General features: G+C 39.2%; 1 protein-coding gene across 7 annotated transcripts in view; it reads right to left on the reverse strand.

Annotated features, from left to right (window-relative positions):
- gria2b (glutamate receptor, ionotropic, AMPA 2b) overlaps positions 1-21,352 on the reverse strand; it is a 130,995-nt gene that overhangs the window by 39,821 nt on the left and 69,822 nt on the right. For all 7 annotated transcript variants that reach the window (XM_061976576.1, XM_061976579.1, XM_061976575.1 and 4 more), the window contains 6 exons: positions 19,450-19,608; positions 19,109-19,276; positions 12,171-12,275; positions 11,980-12,087; positions 7,233-7,439; positions 4,772-5,139 (listed from right to left, as the gene is read on the reverse strand). In XM_061976576.1, the coding sequence (XP_061832560.1) occupies positions 4,772-5,139; positions 7,233-7,439; positions 11,980-12,087; positions 12,171-12,275; positions 19,109-19,276; positions 19,450-19,608 (1,115 nt within the window). The remainder of the gene's footprint in view (positions 1-4,771; positions 5,140-7,232; positions 7,440-11,979; positions 12,088-12,170; positions 12,276-19,108; positions 19,277-19,449; positions 19,609-21,352) is intronic.

Below are 21,352 nucleotides of genomic sequence, written 5' to 3' on the forward strand. Positions count from 1 at the left end.
TTTAAATTCAAAGATATTCTTGCAACTTTTTAAGTCTTTGTTTAGAGCAGTGGTTCTTAACCTGGGTGCGATCGAACCCTAGGGGTTCGGTGAGTCGGACTCAGGGGTTCGGCGGAGGTCAAGACACACCCGACTCATCGTGTAAATAAAAACTTCTCCCTATCGGCGTATTATGGATACCACCAAACAATGTTCCCTCTAATTTTCCATCTGATTTGCAGGTGTGTAATTTGTTGTGAGTTCATACACTGTGTTGGTTTTCTTCTTTGAACAAGGTGATGTTCATGCACGGTTCATTTTGTGCACCAGTAAAAAAAAACCATGTAACTTTGTCTTGAATTTGAAAAAAATAATAATTGTATTTTTCACTAAAGAAGGGTTCGGTGAATGCGCATATGAAACTGGTGGGGTTCGTTCGGTACCTCCAACAAAATTAAGAACCACTGGTTTAGAGAATTCCATGCTTTCACATCAGCAACAGACAAGCACATTTGTTTCAAATTTGTTCGTACTCTTGGATGTTTAAAATCATAAAAACATACAAACATATATTTTCTGTTGTGGCTTCAAAACTTTGGAACAATATCCCTTCTGCTATTCAGACAGCTCCCTCTTTAATGACTTTTAAATCACGTCTTAAAACCTATTTTTAATTCTTGGCTTTTAAACAGAGTTGTGTAATTTTAAGTCTATTTTCTTTTATTTTATGCCGGATAGTCGAACCTCGGATTCAGGAGGAACAGTGTGGTTTTCGTCCTGGTCGTGGAACTGTGGACCAGCTCTATACTCTCGGCAGGGTCCTTGAGGGTGCATGGGAGTTTGCCCAACCAGTCTACATGTGCTTTGTGGACTTGGAGAAGGCATTCGACCGTGTACCCCGGGAAGTCCTGTGGGGAGTGCTCAGAGAGTACGGGGTAACGGACTGTCTTATTGTGGCAGTTCGCTCCCTGTATGATCAGTGTCAGAGCTTGGTCCGCATTGCCGGCAGTAAGTCGGACACGTTTCCAGTGAGGGTTGGATTCCGCCAAGGCTGCCCTTTGTCACCGATTCTGTTCATAACCTTTATGGACAGAATTTCTAGGCGCAGTCAGGGCGTTGAGGGTATCTGGTTTGGTGGCTGCAGGATTAGGTCTCTGCTATTTGCAGATGATGTGGTCCTGATGGCTTCCTCCGGCCAAGATCTTCAGCTCTCACTGGATCGGTTCGCAGCCGAGTGTGAAGCGACTGGCATGGGAATCAGCACCTCCAAGTCCGAGTCCATGCTTCTCTCCCGGAAAAGGGTGGAGTGCCATCTCCGGGTTGGGGAGGAGATCTTGCCCCAAGTGGAGGAGTTCAAGTACCTCGGAGTCTTGTTCACGAGTGGGGGAAGAGTGGATCGTGAGATCGACAGGCGGATCGGTGCGGCATCTTCAGTAATGCGGACGCTGTATCGATCCGTTGTGGTGAAGAAGGAGCTGAGCCGGAAGGCAAAGCTCTCGATTTACTGGTCGATCTACGTTCCCATCCTCACCTATGGTCATGAGCTTTGGGTCATGACCGAAAGGACAAGATCACGGGTACAAGCGGCCGAAATGAGTTTCCTCCGCCGAGTGGCGGGGCTCTCCCTTAGAGATAGGGTGAGAAGCTCTGTCATTCGGGAGGAGCTCAAAGTAAAGCCGCTGCTCCTCCACATGGAGAGGAGCCAGATGAGGTGGTTCGGGCATCTGGTCAGGATGCCACCCGAACGCCTCCCTAGGAAGGTGTTTCGGGCACGTCCGACCGGTAGGAGGCCACGGGGAAGACCCAGGACACGCTGGGAAGACTATCTCTCCCGGCTGGCCTGGGAACGCCTCGGGATCCCCCGGGAGGAGCTGGACGAAGTGGCTGGGGAGAGGGAAGTCTGGGCTTCCCTGCTTAAGCTGCTGCCCCCGCGACCCGACCTCGGATAAGCGGAAGAAGATGGATGGATGGATGGATGGATTTATGCATTGTTTTCCCCTTACAGTAATGTGTTTTATACAATTGACTCTCGGTTTTATTCTGCTTCTAAATGTATGTTTTAACTCCTCTGCAGCGCTTTGTGAAACGTTTCATGTTTTTTTCCAAATGTGCTATACAAAAAAAGTGGATTGGATAGTCTCTCCAAGATGTCCTGGGTCTTCCCCGTGGTCTCCGACCGGTCGGACGCACCCTAAACACCTCCCCAGGGAGGCGTTCTGACCAGATACCCATACCATCTCTTCTCGAGGCTCCTCCTGAATGACGGAGATTCTTATAGGCGGTATAGCTCGGTTGGTAGAGTGGCCGTGCCAGCAATTTGAGGGTTCCAGGTTCGATCCCCGCTTCAGTCATCCTAGTCACTGCCATTGTGTCCTTGGCCAAGACACTTTACCCACCTGCTCCCAGTCCCACCCACACCAGTTTAAATATAACTTAGATATTGGGTTTCACTATGTAAAAGGGCTTTGAGTCACTAGAGAAAAGCGCTATATAAATATAATTCACATCTCTAAGGGAGGGCCCCGCCACCTGACAAAGGAAAATTAAATGAAAAAACAAAACTTATCTATACTGAACCGGCTGGAATGGACTTATGTTTTCTCTAAATAGAAGTGGATTGGTAATTAGTGTTTGTTTTGCGACACCAAGTGATAACAATATTTCATTAAAGTCAAGCAAGTTAAATGATGCGAACACGCTTGTTACTGGATATTTATTACGCTTTCTTCCTTGGAAACTTTGTATGGTATTATTCTGTCTAAATTTTACAGATGATACATTAAAATTGACATCATACCGTAATTGTTTAGGGCTTTTAAGGCTCATTTTAATAGCTCACTGGAAGGAACATGTTGCAAGTTATTGTGAGTTATCCAATGAAAGGTTGTACAAATACTTTCAAGTTAAAATCCTCATAGCTTACCGAAGTCATACTAAAACAGTTTGATAGATTTTTGAGCACCATGTGTAATGTTCTATATTTTCAATGGAACATATAAAATGTTTACTTGAGTCATATTGCCATCATAGTGCAGTCTACACATATCTCTTATGTTTGACTGTCATCTACTGATCACACTATTCATTACACCATGTACCAAATAGAATAGCTTCGAGGAGGGTAAGCTCAACCCAAATTATTCCTTACATTAGGTGCACCGGGTTATAAGACGCACCGTTGAGTTTTGAGAAAGAAAAAATGATTTTAAGTGTGCCTTATAGTCCGGAAAATACGGTACTTATTTTTCCGAGGCAGCAAGACGAGACTTTGGAACAGGGCAGGGTAATTCGTTTTTGTTTTACGACACCAAGTGATAACACTATTTCATTAAAGTCAAGCAAGTTGAATGATGCGGACACGCTTTTTACTGGATATTTATTACGCTTTCTTCCTTGGAAACTTTGTATGGTATTATTCTGTCTAAATAGAAAATTTTGCAGATCATACATTTAAATTGACATTGGTGCGAGTTGTCCAGTGAAAGGTTGTACAAATACTTTCAAGTTACAATCCTCATGTATCGCTCACGTTGCTTGGAAACACAGGCATTTTGCAGATACTAGTACTGGTGACAGGGCAGCACGGTGGCGCTGGTAAACTGGTCATGTTGATTTAATTGGGAATATCATCTTGTTGCTGCACATAAGACAGCCGGAGAGTCAAAGGGATGTTCATAATTGCCAACCTTGAGACCTCCAAATTCGGGAGATTTTTTTTTTTTTGGGGTTAAGGGGGGAGAAGTATATTTATAGCTAGAATTCACTGAAATTCAAGTATTTCTTATATATATATATATATATATATATATATATATATATATATATATATATATATATATATATATATATGTTTTTAAAATTATATATATATATATATATATATATATATATACACATATAAATAAAATAAATACTTGACTTTCAGTGAATTCTAGCTGTATATATAAGTATTTTATTATATATATATATATATATATATATATATATATATATATATATATAAAATAAATACTTGAATTTCAGTGTTCATTTATTTACACATATACACACACATAACACTCCTCTCTACTCATTGTTGTATTTGAAAGTGCAATGCTTTGCAGCCAGTAGCCCAGCCTTTGAAGGAGCATAGGTATGGGCAGTGTAATATTCTGGGTTGGAGTCAATAACCAGGCGAGGTGAGGAAGTTACGTCTCTTTACTTCATACTTCAGAACCGACTCCCACATTTGCCGTCAGGGTGCGCAATACAACGTAAACCGTTGGCCAACCAAAAAGTAACCCCAGAACACTATACGATATAGTGTTCTGGGGTTACTTTTTGGTTGGCCAAGCGGACGTAACGACAGGCTGTCCTCACTCAGGTCTACACGGACCTGGAGGGGGCGTGCCTTAAGTCTGTCTGGAAATCGGGAGAAATTCGGGAGAATGGTGGTCCCTGGAGATTTTTGGGAGAGGCACTGAAATTCGGGAGTCCCCCTGAAAATTTGGGAGGGTTGGCAAGTATGGGGACGTTTGATTCGTACATGGCGACCTCAAGTTGTTTTTGTATTACTCAAAAGACTACAGTTATGGCCTCAGAAAAACAAAACTTAAGGCTCCATTAGAAGAATCAATCTTGAGCTAATATTTCCTCAAAGTATTTTTCGTTTTATGTGCTGACGTAAAATCGATGAGATTTAGGACCTTCATCGCTACCAGCGGCCTGGGCGCCATCAAACTTTTATAGCTTCTTGTTTGCAGAGCTCGCGGGTCTCGGGTAGAGTTTGATACAGCTAGTATTTCCAACGCACCTTGGTGAGATGTCGCAGCCTTGTCTCATGAAGGCCCCCAAGGAGAACCACAGGCTGTTGAATATTCCGAACTCGTTGGTCGACTCGTTGGTCTGGATCTGCCCGTCCTCGTACTCCTCGGTGTGCCACTCGTACGGGCTGAAGCGGCTGACCAGGAATAGCACCACGCTGACGCCGATGTAGGCGAACACAATACACATCCAGATCTCGTAGGCCAGCGGGTCCAGGAAGGAGAAGACGCCGGGTTTGGACTTCTGGGGCTTTTTGATCATGATGGAGATTCCCAGAGACATGAAGGGCTTGGAGAAGTCGATCACCTCCTCTCGCACAAGAGTGATGGTCAGAGGAGCCACTGCAATGTCTGCTTTCTAGAAGACAAACGGTTGGACTTAGGACTGGTTCCACCTGGAGCTCGCAGAACTTTACATTTGCTACTGAAGTGCATTTCTGGTCTGGTCAGGAGAGCGACGGGGCAGTGCGGCCGGATCAAAAGAGACGTCGGAGTACAAAAACTTGCTTTTTTACAAGCGAGCTGTACCAATCTACGCATGATGATGCGGAGGGTCGTTCTCCCAAGATGCAGACGGACTTCGGACACAGCATGCAGGTAGGAAATTATTATTTACCAAGAAAGCAGGCGGGAACAAACAAAAGCGTGCTCAAAGCTAAGCGTGGAAGCTAGCATATAAAACAGGAATCAAAAACTATAGAGCCTAGCGTGGAAGCTAGCATATAAAACAGGAATCAAAAACTATAGAGCCTCGCTTGGAAGCTAACATTGATTGAAACTTGTATTAGTAGATTGCACAGTATAGTACATATTCCGTACAATTGACCACTAAATGGTAACACCCGAATACGTTTAGTCGGGGTCGAAGTAAATCAATTCATGGTAAATAAAGAGGAATCAAAAACTAACCGTCATTACCTGTTGTGTAAAGCAAACTCGGAAGCCAGACTGACTGACCGTAAAATGCAGGACTAAATAGCTCTCTTATTAGCACTTGGCAACAGGTGAGCGTGCCGAACTTTAACCGGAGGCAGGTGAAACCAATAAGCACCCATGGTAACGGAAAAACACCAACCCAGGGGCGCAGAAATCAGAACTGAGGAAGTCAAAACATGATCCGGAGTACCAGGCCCGGCCCTAACCAATCTGGCGCCCTAGGCAAGATTTTAGGTGGCGCCCCCCCACATCGGCAGTGAAGTGTATATACTCACAAGAACCCGAATAGCTTTGTCTTTGACCTTTTTTTTTTTACTTACAACTATACCTAATATATAAAGGGGTGGAAAAGTGACTATTACCTGCAGGGCAAACATTAGCTAACCAGAAGGCAATAACAATGTAAACAAAAAACACCTGCTTAAAAGATCTAATACAAATGTCCCTGAGGAATGTAAGGTGGGAGTACTGTAATTACCTAACGTTACATTATTATTTTCCATAACAATTTAGCCCCCTCCACAATATTAACCCGACGTTAAAACAGAACTCGCTATTTATTGATTAGCAATTGCCGAATCATGTAACATTAGCTTAATGCTAAAAAGCCAGGTTACTATCACATTCTGTAACAGACAAATAATTTCATGTAGGCTAACGTTACCTACCTGCTACCTCTGTCTTTTCTCGTTTCTCCTCTTCTTTTCTCTTTTTTCTTCCCTGGGCACCTGACAGTTTTGGCCGTTTTGACATCTTGTGTTGATTTTTTGATGTGGTGACGTCCAAAAAGAGTCATGATACGGGAAGGGAGGGGGCGCACCGTGCGGGGGGTGGAGGGGGGCGTAATGTTGTAACAAATAATATTTCTATTAAATAGGCTTTACTTTGGATTTTAATTAACGTGGGATTATTTTTTGTATTTAGAAATAATAGTAACAACTTTTTATTATTATTTTTTTTTTCTCCAACATTTGTGGCACTGGCGTGGCGCCCCCTGATGGACGGCGCCCTTAGCATTTGCCTATACGGCCTATGCCACGGGCCGGCCCTGCGGAGTACGGATCATAACACGAGCGTCATTAAACAGGTCTTCAGTACCCGGAGGAGCCTACGTAAAAAAAAAAAATGAAGGATTCCTAACCGGAGAAGCCAAACCATCAGTTTTTATATTCCTCCTTTCTGTCTCTAGGTGTGTGTGCTAAGTTAGGAGAGCACACCCTGACCATAAAAGGAGATGTTCATGTGTAAGTGTCCGGAAAACTACTGCTTTAAGTCATAACTCAAATGTTGGCGTTGGTAGTCTTTTCTCAAGTATAGGGTTATCACTTTTGCATTCCGAAGTTCCAATTAGAGTCTCTTTTCCTAAGAGAAATGATCCAATCCAATTTATGTGTTTAAACTGAAATACCACTATTTAATTCAACTTGGTGGTTTGCCTTCTCCAAGGTGAATATAAACATTCACCAGATGTAGAACCTAATATGAGTACATGAATTCACTTCACTACTAACTCACCCCATACACTAACTCGCCAACCATCCCGTTCCAGATTTTGGTCTCAGCATCTCTGGCTCCGTACTTTCCGTCGCTGACGATTTTCAGCTGATATTTGAAGCCGCAGTGTTTGGCGATCTCTGCGGCCAGGTCGACGCAGTAGCCCTCGTAGCGGTCATTGTCCACAAGAAGGTCAGAGTTCTTTTTCAGCATGACATAAGGCGCTTCCTGGAGGGCACACGAGATATTGATATAATTAATTTATAACAAACCAAAATATTTGCTAAAGATAGCGCAGACACTGAAGAAGCTACATATGGACAACACAAGAGGTGTTCCGATACAAGGTTTTGATACTGGTGCCGGTATTAACCCGATATGATATCAGCTCAAATCCTAGTACATACTTTGTATTATTTTGTAGTGTGGAATGTAAGAAAAGGCTTGATTTAGTGAAATACGTCAAAGAACAATGGTAGGTATGAAAAACTCTAATCTTTTCACAGACTTTAAGTTAAAGTGGAGTGGTTATTTGTTTTAGTTTGTGACCCTGTGGTCACAATAATTAATTATGTTTTAAGATCATGACAGAGTTAAAGTAAGTAATATGCAAATATAAATATTTAACATTTGTCTGTATTGACAAATTTGCTGTTTTTGACTGCAATATTGTCCACTTAAGTCACACCCACGTCAATTCCGTGACATAAGTAGGGGCGTCCCGATACAACTTGTATTTTTTGTACTGTGGAATGTAAGAAAAGGTTTGATTTAGTTAAATTAGTCAAAGAACAATGGCAGGCATGAAAAACTCTAATCTTTTCACAGACTTTAAATGAAAGTGTATTGATTATTTGTTTTAGTTTGTGAGCCTGTGGTCACAATAATTGATTATGTTTTACGATCATGACAGAGTTAAAGTAAGTAACATGGAAGTATAAATATTTAACACTCGTCTGTATTGACAAATTTGTTGTTTTCGACTGCAATATTGTCCACTTAAGTCACACCCACATCAATTACATGACATAAGTAGGGGCGTCCCGATACAACTTGTATTATTTTGTAGTGTGGAATGTAAGAAAAGGCTTGATTTAGTGAAATACGTCAAAGAACAATGGTAGGTATGAAAAACTCTAATCTTTTCACAGACTTTAAGTTAAAGTGGATTGGTTATTTGTTTTGGTTTGTGACCCTGTTGTCACAATAATTAATTATGTTTTAAGATCATGACAGAGTTAAAGTAAGTAATATGCAAATATACATATTTAACACTCGTCTGTTTTGACAAATTTGCTGTTTTCGACTGCAATATTGTCCACTTAAGTCACACCCACGTCAATTCCGTGACATAAGTAGGGGCGTCCCGATACAACTTGTATTTTTTGTAGAGTGGAATGTAAGAAAAGGTTTGATTTGGTGAACTTAGTCAAAGAACAATGGTAGGTATGGAAAACTCTAATGTTTTCACAGACTTTAAGTTAATGTGGATTGGTTATTTGTTTTGGTTTGTGACCCAGTGGTCACAATAATTAATTATGTTTCAAGATCATGACAGAGTTAAAGTAAGTAATATGCAAATATAAATATTTAACACTCGTCTGTATTGACAAATTTGTTGTTTTCAACTGCAATAGTGTCCACTTAAGTCACACCCACGTCAATTCCGTGACATAAGTAGGGGCGTCCCGATACAACTTGTATTATTTTGTAGTGTGGAATGTAAGAAAAGGCTTTATTTAGTGAAATTAGTCAAAGAACAATGGTAGGTATGAAAAACGTTCATCTTTTCACAGACTTTAAGTTAAAGTGGATTGGTTATTATTCCGTGACATAAGTAGGGGCGTCCCGATACAACTTGTATTATTTTGGAGTGTAGAATGTAAGAAAAGGCTTGATTTAGTGAAATTAGTCAAAGAACAATGGTAGGTTTGAAACACTCTAGTCTTTTCACAGACTTTAAGTTAAAGTGGAGTGGTTATTTGTTTTGGTTTGGTTATGTTTTAGGATCATGACAGAGTTAAAGTAAGTAATATGCAAATATAAACATTTAACACCTGTCTGTATTGACAAACTTGCTGTTTTCGACTGCAATATTGTTCACTCAAGTCACACCCACGTCAGTTCCGTGACATAAGTAGGGGCGTCCCGATACAAATTGTATTATTGTGTAGTGTGGAATGTTAGAAAAATGTTTGATCAAGTGAAATTAGCCAGAGAATGGTAGGTATGAAAACATATACCTGATTATTATTAACCGTCTGGGATGGACTTAACCCGTCTTTAAATTGAAGTGCAGTGGTATACATGGTTGTTTTGGCGCACAATAATTCATTAGGTCAAGTTCATGACACAGTAAATTGAATGATACGGACACGTTTGTTACTAGATACTTTATTTTAATACGCTTCTGTCTTAGAGACTTTGTATGTGTAAGTAATATGCAACTATTATTATTTGATACTTGTTCATATTGACAAATATCGCATTTTTTTACATTGTTCAATTAAGGACATTTACTACATATGTCTAGCTTGTGTGCTATTGTGTGACTTTGTGATGTCATTTGTATTTGTGGTTGAGTTTTTTGTCTGAGAGTAACGATCAAATCCTCGCTTAATAGACGTAGTGTGAAGACAACAACGCTAATAGTAATAATAAAGTCACATACAATGTTTGGTGTGTGAATGTTGTATACTTTCTATTCTGTATGTGTAGTTTATTGTGTGAATATATTACCACTAAACCTTGTATTTTATTTATGTAAATACACAATGGACATTATACTTTTGGTATGTTTATTTTATGTTTATATTTTCAGCATGGTGGTATGTGTGTGCCTCACATTAAGAAGGTTCGATCCCCGGATTCGGGGTCTTTCTGTGTGGAGTTTGCATGTTCTCCCTTTGACTGCGTGGGTTCTCTCCGGGTACTCCGGCTTCCTCCCACATAATTCAAAAGAAGGAACATTAATCCTCAACAGAAACTGGAGCTTCTTTTTCTTCATACTGTTAACTAGCTGCACACGCTCGAAACGAGTAGCGAGAGCAGAAACTGCGACATCAAGCAGGACTGCAAAAAACATTGATTCACATCCGAACTGCGATTTTTATTCACCACGATTCTAAATTGATTCATAATTTAAAAAATTAAATAAAATACAAATATTACTATATATAATGAGGGACTCCTAATCACTGCTATGTTGGAAATCTTAATATTGATACTGTTGTCAATATCATTCATTTTTGTTTGACTACTTTTGGATTGTTTTGTGTCATGTTTGTGTGTCCTCTCAATTGCTCTGTTGATTGCTATTGTATTATTATGGTATTATATATATATATATATATATATATATATATATATATATATATATATATATATATGTTAGATCAGGAAAAAAAAAACAAGACGCTATATCATCCCTACAAGCCTTATATTGTTGAATTGATAAAAAAAAAAAATATATATATATATATATATATATATATATATATATATATATTTATATATATATATATATATATATATATATATATATATATATATATACATATATATATCTTTTAATCAATCCAACAATATAAGGTGTTTTTTCCTGATCTAACACACACACACACACATATATATATATATATATATATATATATATATATATATATATATATATATATATATATATATATATATATATATATATATATATATATATGTATATATATATGTATATATATGTATATGTATATATACATATACAGTATACATATATATATATAGTTTATGTATCTAAAACATACATATATATATATATACATATATATATATATGTGTGTGTGCTAGATCAGGAAAAAACACAACATGCTATATCATCCCTACAAGCCTGTTTCCCTGCTTGTAAGGGGATTTTATTAAAAGTAAAATAAATAAATAAAAATTTAACCTGCAAAACATGCTTGTGTTTTTTCCTGACTTAACACACACATATATATATATATATATATATATATATATATATATATATATATATATATATATATATATATATATATATATATATATATATATATATATATATATATTTTTTGTATAACGGATAAACCACTGAAATCTCGGTTTTATTTATATATATATATATATATATATATATATATATATATATATATATATATATATATATATATGTGTATATATATATATATATATATATATATATATATTTAAATATATATATATATATTTAAATTAAATATATATATATATATATATATATTTAATAAAAAAAAAAAAATATATATATATTTCTTTTTTATTAGAACTGATTTGTAAAAAGGCGTTTTTAGACCATCTTAATGCAAGCAGGTTGAGCTATTCTGACGTGTAGCCTGTTTTGAAAATGTTTAATTGTAATTACTATACCAAAAAATACATTGCGAGAAACGGTTTGAATTTAAGATCGTGTTTGATCGAGAATCGATTCTGAGTCGAATCGCTATCCCAGGAATCGGAATCGATAGGTACCCAAAGAAGCAACATTCTAATATCAGGCATACCGTTTTTCCACAAAACTTCGATTATGTTTAGCAAATCAAGGGCTGTAATTGTGTTGTTTAATTTGGTGCAAGAATCCCGATCAGTGATGAATAAGCAGCACTTAATTTCGTTTTATTGTTACCTGGTGTCGGGGGAGCCAAACAACAAACGCCGACGAGCCAATTAAAGCAGCCATCATCAATCAAAGCATCGCGGTGTTTTCCTCCATACTCACCAAGATGGTTGTCACAATAACGGTTTTGTTTTCCATCACCGACGAGTCGTTGCCTAAGACGTCGGACTTGGTGACAGCCATTTTGTCAACTTCGTTCCAGTAGCCAATCTGCCGGGTTGAATAAGTAATGAGCGCCGGCAGAACAGGACACACGTTGGTAATCTCCACAGCCCTGCAGCAGGAACCTTTACCTTAACGGGGCCGTTGTTCTTCAGCTCCATTATGTTGACGGAGTAGTTGACCCTCTTGCCGTGTTGGTCGAACTGGATGTTCCCCGTCAGGCCCTCCACACGCACCTATTGCGACAATGTGTCTTTAATTTTAAAGCTAGCACTTTAATGGAGCTGAAAAGTCTTAAAGAAAGAGAGAGGTGACAATTGCGTCCATTAAAGCTTAATTGATCAGTAGAAAAGTAGTCTTGGACTTCTACCACACTTGGAAACCACGATACTCTTGACTAATGCGGTCCTGATATGCCTTTATACCAGGCCTGGGCAGTTATTTCAACACAAGGGGCCAAATTTAGAGAAAAAAATATGTTCGGGGTCCGGTAAAACTATATTCAGGAACACTAATACAAAACCTCACAATAATGTCTGATTGAATGCTAAAAACGTTATGACAGACCACCTTAAAAAACGGATTGGAATTTTACATTTTTTTTACTGAATGAGACACCCAGAATCAGAGCCGGCCCAAGGCATAAGCGTACTAAGCGCTTGCTTAGGGCCCCGCAGCGACCAGGGGGCCCCCAAAAGCAATTAACAAAAATTATTATTTTTTATTTTTTGCATGTACGAGTCTGACTGATGATTTCTAAATGATCAAAGATATATTATTGTACAAAAACACAATTTTAGGTCAACATTTTTGCACATTGCTGTTTCAGGTTTTTGTTACCAAAAATAATAAAGTGAATCAGAATCAGCTTTATTGTCCAGTTATGTTTAACACACATGGAATTTAACTTCAGTAGACTGCGTTCTCTTTGTACAAAGTAAACATTAAATATGAACAATTAACTAAAAACATAAACTAGTAATTAAAGACTAATATGTACAAGACTGATGAGACAAGATGACACTTTTACTGTAAATACAAAGCTTTATCACTTGGACTGTTCAACCCCAGGCCACTCTTGTAGCTGAATGTTTTCTACATTTTAAGATTAGGAACCATATGTGGCACTCTGGACATCATACGTTCATTCATTGGTATTATTTATGTTCTTAACTGGGCCACCCCCATATCTTAATAAATGACATGTCATTTGTAAAGACATGCCAGGCTGACAATAGGATAATGTAAACAACACTGCCAGAGCCGCAATGAGTTTATAGTAGGTGTGTGAATGATCAACAATCAATATTATTGGCAGAAATAGAGGGCCCCAAAATCAAATTTTGCTTAGGGCCCCATGGAGGCTTGGGCCGGCACTGCCCAGAATGTATATGAAAATAAAGAATGTGGGGTTTACAATATTAACTATGATTGATAAAACACTGAATATTGACGTCACCTACCCTCTCCATCCACATATTTTACAATCAAACGAAATGCAGCAAAAATGCAACAAACAGCGAAATATAAACGTGGAGGGGGAAAAAAACCCAACCAAGATCTGATATATGTGATATATCACTAAGCTTTAGAACTTTGTTGTAAAAATTGCCTTCCGCGTCTGTCCCTGACACCCACATTTCAGGCTCTGGAAACGCTCTGTGGAAACGCTCCCCACCCACACTGCTTGGTGCCTTGTCTGAGCTGCTGTGACTTACATTAGTAACTAATTAGAAAAAAAACCAAAACTTTAAGCCATCTCTGGGCTACTCGTTACACGTATATGTCATAAGTCAGCAAACCAAACATAGGATTTTCTAACCTGTAACCTGTTTTGAAAAGGTTTTATTATAATTATCATACTAAATGATATATTGTGAGAATCGGTTTGAATCAAGGTATAAGATAGTGCAAGAATAAAGTAAAAAAGAAGATGTAGTATTTATGGTCTAGCTCAGGCCTGGGCAATTATTTTGACTCAAGGGGCCAAATTTAAAGGAAAAAAATGTGTCCGGGGGCCGGTATATCTATTTTTAGGAACACTAATAAAAAACCTCACAATAATGTCTGATTGAATGCTAAAATCGTTATGACAGACCGCCTTAAACGGAACAGAATTTTAAATTTTACTGAATGAGACTAAAGAATGTGGGATTTACAATATTAACTGGTTCCCTGGGCGCCACACCTGCTGTTTGTGAGTTGGGCTCTCTGGGTGGCTGGGGCCGTACTCTGGCTCCCACACACACTGGGAGTCAAATATATTGTACATACAAATTCACATATACTCACATACATACATAGGTACCTACGCTCCCACATACATACACAAATACGGTACATACCTACATACTCAAAGTTCGTACATCCACACGCACATTCACTGTACAAACATACATATACACATACATGTACATATACATTCACTGTACAAACACATATACACATACTGTACATATACATTCACTGTACAAACATACACATACACATACATGTACATATACATTCACTGTACAAACATACATATACACATACATGTACATATACATTCACTGTACAAACATACATATACACATACTGTACACATACATTCACTGTACAAACATACACATACACATACATGTACATATACATTCTCTGTACAAACATACATATACACATACATGTACATATACATTCACTGTACAAACATACACATACACATACATGTACATATACATTCACTGTACAAACATACATATACATATACTGTACATATACAAGTACATATACATACAAAACACTCATGCACATAATCATGCTTCATCAAACATTTATTAACGTTGTTGACCTAGGGCAGGGGTCGGCAACCCAAAATGTTGAAGGAGCCATATTGGACCACAAATACAAAAAAAGTTATCGGTCTGGAGCCGCAAAAAATGAAAAGACTTCTATAAGTGTCATAATGATGGCAACACATGATGTAAGTGGCTAATTAGCTAAATTAGCCTACTATCAAAATGACTGTGTCGCAGGCTGATGCAAATCTTCGTTGACAGAAATGTTGAAATGTAATATTTATTCTACACATTTTTACAACATTGGAAAACATTAGTAAAACTTCTCAGAGGGTGAGATAACTCCTGGAAATGACTTTCTTAGAATATATGTGTGTATCCAAGTTAAAGGAAACGGCAGGCTGTCTTCTTCTAATGGATTTATTACAATCTCTGCAAGCTGGGTAACATTTGCTGTGGTCTGGAACAACTTGGCAGCTAATATTACATACAGATAATGTAAATATAAATCAAATACACAGAGGACATAAGTAAGGGAAATTAAATTAACTCAACTATACCTGCACATGAAGCATAATGATGCAATATGTACATACAGCTAGCCTAAATAGCATGATTAGCTTGCAATCATGCACTGACCAAATATGCCTGATTAGCACTCCAACAAGTCAATAACATCAACAAAGCTCACCTTTGTGCATTCACGCACAGTACAAAACGTTTGGTGGACAAAATGAGACAAAGAAGGAGTGGCATAAAACATGTCTTTCTGTGGCAGCGTTGGAGAAAGTTTTACATGTTAACAAACTGTTGAGTCACAGTCCACACAACGGTTAGTTTAAGGCCGCTGAAATTCGTAGGACAAAACGGCGCTCGCCAAATACTCTCATCAGTAAAGAATAAACACAAACATATTAAACAGTGGGCTTTCTAACAATTAGGCAGGTTTGTGTCATGTTTGTCCTCCTCCAGAAACCAAATAAAAACATATACTTTTACCCCCATCTTTTTTCCATTTTCATACATTTTTGAAAAAGCTCCATGGAGCCACCAGGGTGCCGCTAAAGAGCCCCATGTGGCTCTAGAGCCGCGGGTTACTGACCTCTGCCCTAGGGTAAACTGGGTAACACATGGCACACTGACAAAGCTTAACCTATTGTTACTATAACAATCTACAAGGTTAATATAGGTTGCTACTCTTTCTTCCCCTCCATTTTTCTGCATTCTTTTGTATCTCTAGTTATCATTACGTATACGTATTGTTGCATTTGAACAACTGTATTGTTGATAATAAAGGTAAATTATTGGTATTGTTCATTATCAATAGCGCTATTTCTATTGGTATTTGTATTACTCCATTTCTGTATTATTATTTATTTCGCTAACTGCTTCTTTGCTATCACTTTTACCATCATATTTGTACATATCCTATTTGCTGATGTTGCTCTACTGTTGTTGTTGTTGTGTTTGCTGTTGTTGTTTTTGTCTGTCTGTCTAATCCCCCTCTTGTCCCCACAATTTCCCCCTCTGTCTTTTTTTTGTTCTCTTTCTATCCCCTCCTGCTCCGGCCCGGCTGCACCAAATGATAATATAAATACATTTAATAAAGTCAAATACAAATAAGGCAACAAGAGAAGTATCCCACACTTCTCTTTTGTAAAGTAAATCTGTACAGCCGATATGGGCATCTACATCTACTATATGATTCGCCTGAGAAGCTGGACAGGACAAAAAAAATAAACAATAATAATTAACTAAGATTCATAAAACACTAAATATTGACAACATATGAACCTCACACCCTCTCTCTCCATCAACATATTTTACAATCAAGCGAAACGCAACAAACACAGCAACATATGAACGTGAAGGGTAAAAAAAAAAAACCCTCCTAGATCTGATTTATCACTAAGCTTTAGAACTTTGTTGTAAAAATCTCCTTCCGCGTCTGTCCCTGACACCCACATTTCAGGCTCTGGAAACACTCCGTGGAAACGTTCCCCACCCACACTGCTTGGTGCCTCGTCTGAGCTGAGACTTAGATTACCATTGTAACTAATTAGATTACCATAGTAGCTAATTAGATTACCATAGTAACTAGTACATCATGCAACATCGCAGATTCCAACCATTGAAAGACTTTGTATAGTTGAAGACATACGGTCATTAGAAAACATCACTGCACATCATAATGGCAGCTACACTTTCCATCTTAAAGATCAAAAAAAAAATATTTGGGGGCCTTAATTTGCCCAGGTCTGCTTTATACGTTTCTCTAAAACAGCACTTCCTGTTCACTTCTCCTTTTAAAAAGTGCGGACATTGATCCTAACTGACTGCAAAAAGGATTTTACGAGCAACATAGCCAGAAATTGGAAATAGGGATGTGGGCGGGTGATGAAGAACACGATTTTTCTGTCTGGCCTTTAATTGGCAGACGACTTAAACGGCAATGAGCTATTAATATAACCATACAACATTTAGACATATTCTTTGGCTTCTGTGATTCAGTGGTCCATTTATTCTCAGCAGTACAGGAGTTCGATTCCCGGCCAATGTAGGCAAAGTGCCCAATAGTCAGCTGGGATTGGCCACCAAATTCGATACTTAAATAAGAAACCGTCCAAAGTCCGTCTGTACTACCGGTTCATATAAGATCAAATATTTCCAGGCCTTTGTTGCATGTGACTTGACGTCCGGTTGCATACTCAGAACTCAGCCGGACTGCCTCGAGGTAATGTTACAATTGTCAATGCCAACAGAGCAAGAATAAATTGATTAGTACAGTAAGGCCAGCTGGGAGAGATAGTCTTCCTAACGTGTCCTGGGTCTTCCCCGTGGCCTCCTACTGGTCGGACGTGCCCGAAACACCTCCCGAGGGAGGCGTTTGGGTGGCATCCTGACCAGATGCCCGAACCACCTCTTCTGGCTCCTCTCCATGTGGAGGAGCAGCGGCTTTACTTTGAGTTCCTCCCTATCTCTAAGGGAGAGCCCTGCCACCCGCCGGAGGAAGCTCATTTCGGCCTCTTGTACCCGTGATCTTGTCCTTTCGCTCACAACCCAAAGCTCATGACCATAGGTGAGGATGGGAACGTAGATCGACCGGCAAATCGAGAGCTTTGCCTTCCGGCTCAGCTCCTTCTTCACCACAACGTATCGATACAGCGTCCGCATTACTGAAGACGCCGCACCGATCTGCCTGTCGATCTCACCATCCACTCTTCCCTCACTCGTGAACAAGACTCCGAGGTACTTGAACTCCTCCACTTTGGGGCAAGATCTAATCCCCAACCCGGAGATGGCACTGCACCCTTTTCTGGGAGAGAACAATGGACTCGGAATTGGAGGTGCTGATTCCCATCACAGTCGCTTCACACTTGGCTGCAAACCGATCCAGTGAGATCTTGGCCAGATGAAGCCATCAGGACCACATCATCTGCAAAAAGTAGAGACCTAGTCCTGCAGCCACCAAACCAGACACTCTCAACGCCCTGACTGCGCCTAGAAATTCTGTCCATAAAGGTTAAGAACAGAATCGGTGACAAAGGGCAGCCTTGGCGGAGTCCAACCCTCACTGGAAACGGCTCTGACGTACCCAAGCTCTGACACTGATCATACAGGGAGTGGACCGCCACAATCAGACAGTCCATTACTCCATACCCTCTGAGCACTATCCACAGGACTTCGAATGCCTTCTCCAAGTCCATACTATTGTAAATATATAAATAAATAGAGCTAAAACGACGTCCCTGCGTTCTGTGCCGTCTTCTTCCCCTGTACCGTAACAGTATCGACTGAAATGTGAAAGGTACCCATCCCTGGCCGGGAAACTCTCCAACATAAGCACAATCTTGAACAGAAGAAGTTGTCCAGTCAACAGGATTAATGGACTCCTGCCTGGTCTAAGTACCCGTGAGGAAGATATCCAATGCTCTGTTGCTCCAAATGCTGCGTCTTCCATTTCTACACTGTGAGAATGTAAGGGATTAACTTTTGTCTTAGTTTGACAATGCCTCGTGGCTTTCCGTAAATAGCACTGCCACAGCGAGAGGAAGGCTTTATTATGTCCAACGTGCAAATATCAACCTGTCTTACCGGCTTTGTGGCAGTCTCACATGAAAAAGCTTCTGGCCAACATTTTCAATTTCATGAGTGCGAGCATCCGAAGGGACAACATCAATCATTCCCTGCAGAGCGCCCGACCCGCCGCCTTTGTCGGTGTTTCCCGAAGGGGGGGGGGTCGCCATAGCAACCCGTCTTTGTGAGGGAGGAAACGGTTGTGGATGTCTTACCTGCTTCAGCGCTCGCTCGATCTCCACGCCCTGAGCCCAAGGAACGGCGGGGTTGGCCAGGCAGTCGCCATTGTTGGCTCTGCGGGTGAAGTCGATGCGCTGCTTGTGCAGGTAGCGGAAGGCCTCCGTCATCACCTGCACCGCGTCGTAGGTCAGCGCCGACGTGTACTACGGCAGCGGGGATTGAAGACGGAGCACTTGTTGAGAACATCCATGGCAGACCAGTAGAATCACATGTATCGTCATTGCCCATGAGAATGGTCTACTCGGCCAGACTTGTTTAATAATGCAGAGTTCTTACGTCTGAAGTATTTATAATGCCAACTGACACTGACACTCACCCTTATTTTACTGTCTGCTCCTGGATACTCCTTCTCCTCGAGAGCCTCCCACCTCTGGTCGAACTTGGAAACCAGAGGGTCGTCGAAATCGACAATCTGGAAGCCCGACACGTTGGCGCCTCCGTATTGGATTTTGGAGAGGTCACCATCAACAAAACCCTGAAAAAAGAGTTGACCTTGACATGTTAGTGTTGTCCCGAAACAAATATTTTGGTACCAGTACCAAAATGTATTTCGATACTTTTCGGTACTTTTCTAAAAAAAAAAAGGGGGATCATAAAAAATGGCATTATTGGCTTTATTTTAACAAAAAATCTTAGGGTACATTAAACATATGTTTATTATTGCAAGTTTGTCCTTAAATAAAATAGTGAACATACAAGACAACTTTCTTTTAGTAGTAAGTAAACAAACAAAGACTTCTAATTAGTCTGCTGACATATGCAGTAACATATTGTGTCATTTATCTACTTATTTATTTGTCTACATTGTGATGGATTACTACTTGTTCATTTACTGTTAATATATGTTTATTTTCTGTTTTAACACCTCTGTTAAAATGTAGGAATCACTTATTCTTCTGTTGTTTGGATGCTTTACATTAGTTTTGGATGATACCACAAATGTAGGTATTGATCCGATACCAAGTAGTTACAGGATCATACATTAGTCATATTCAAAGTCCTCATGTGTACAGGGACATTTTCCTGAGTTTATAAACATAATATATTTTTTTTTTAAACGAAAGAAAATGTTGTGATGCCAAAAAATATCCATGCAATCATAGTAGTATCGACTAGATACGCTCCTGTACTCGGTATCATTACAGTGGATGTCAGGTGTAGATCCACACTTGGCGTCTACGATGTGTAGTGAAGCATGTTTAGCTATTCCTCGTCCTGCAGTGATAATGATACGTGTAAGAAACTTACTTTATTTGTCGCCATGGAGGCGAGGATTAGTGATTTAGAAGTAGCTACAACACTGCAGACTGCGGATGGACGTTAGCCGTTGTCTTAAAAGTAGAGATGTCCGATAATATCAACCTGCCGATATTATCGGCCGATAAATGCTTTAAAATGTAATATCGGAAATGATCTGTATCGTTTTTTTTTTTTATTATCGGTATCGTTTTTTAATTTTTTTTTTAATTATTTTTTTTTTTTTAATTAAATCAACATAAAATACACAAGATACACTTACAATTAGTGCACTAACCCAAAAAAACCTCCCTCCCCCATTTACACTCATTCACACTAAAGGGCAGTTTCTTTCTGTTATTAATACATTATATATCAATATATATCAATACAGTCTGCAAGGGATACAGTCCGTAAGCACACATGATTGTGCGTGCTGCTGGTCCACTAATAGTACTAACCTTTAACAGTTAATTCTACCCATTTTCATTAATTACTAGTTTCTATGCAACTGTTTTTATATTGTTTTACTTTCTTTTTTATTCAAAAATCTTTTTAAATTTATTTATTTTATTAATTTAAAAAAAAGGACCTTATCTTCACCATACCTGGTTGTCCAAATTAGGCATAATAATGTGTTAATTCCATGACTGTATATATCAGTATCGAGTTGGACAATATCGGAATATCGGATTTCGGCAAAAAGCCATTATCGGACATCCCTACTTAAAAGTGTACACCTTTATTGTTAGTTTTTAAGCCAAAATGCGTCCGTTCTCCCTTTTCAGGTCTACACACTGTATCTGCTTGTAAGTACTTTGTGTGTGTGCGCTGCCGAACATGCTCCTCTGCTCGTAAAACCAGCAATGTCACGATGCGACGACGACGGGGGCCCGGGGGGATGGTGGACCGGTACTTTTTAGAGGCGGTATAGTACCGAATATGATTCATTAGTATCGCGATACTATACTAATACCGGTATA

Source organism: Nerophis lumbriciformis, linkage group LG16 (assembly GCF_033978685.3).
Source record: "Nerophis lumbriciformis linkage group LG16, RoL_Nlum_v2.1, whole genome shotgun sequence".
Lineage (NCBI taxonomy): Eukaryota > Metazoa > Chordata > Actinopteri > Syngnathiformes > Syngnathidae > Nerophis > Nerophis lumbriciformis.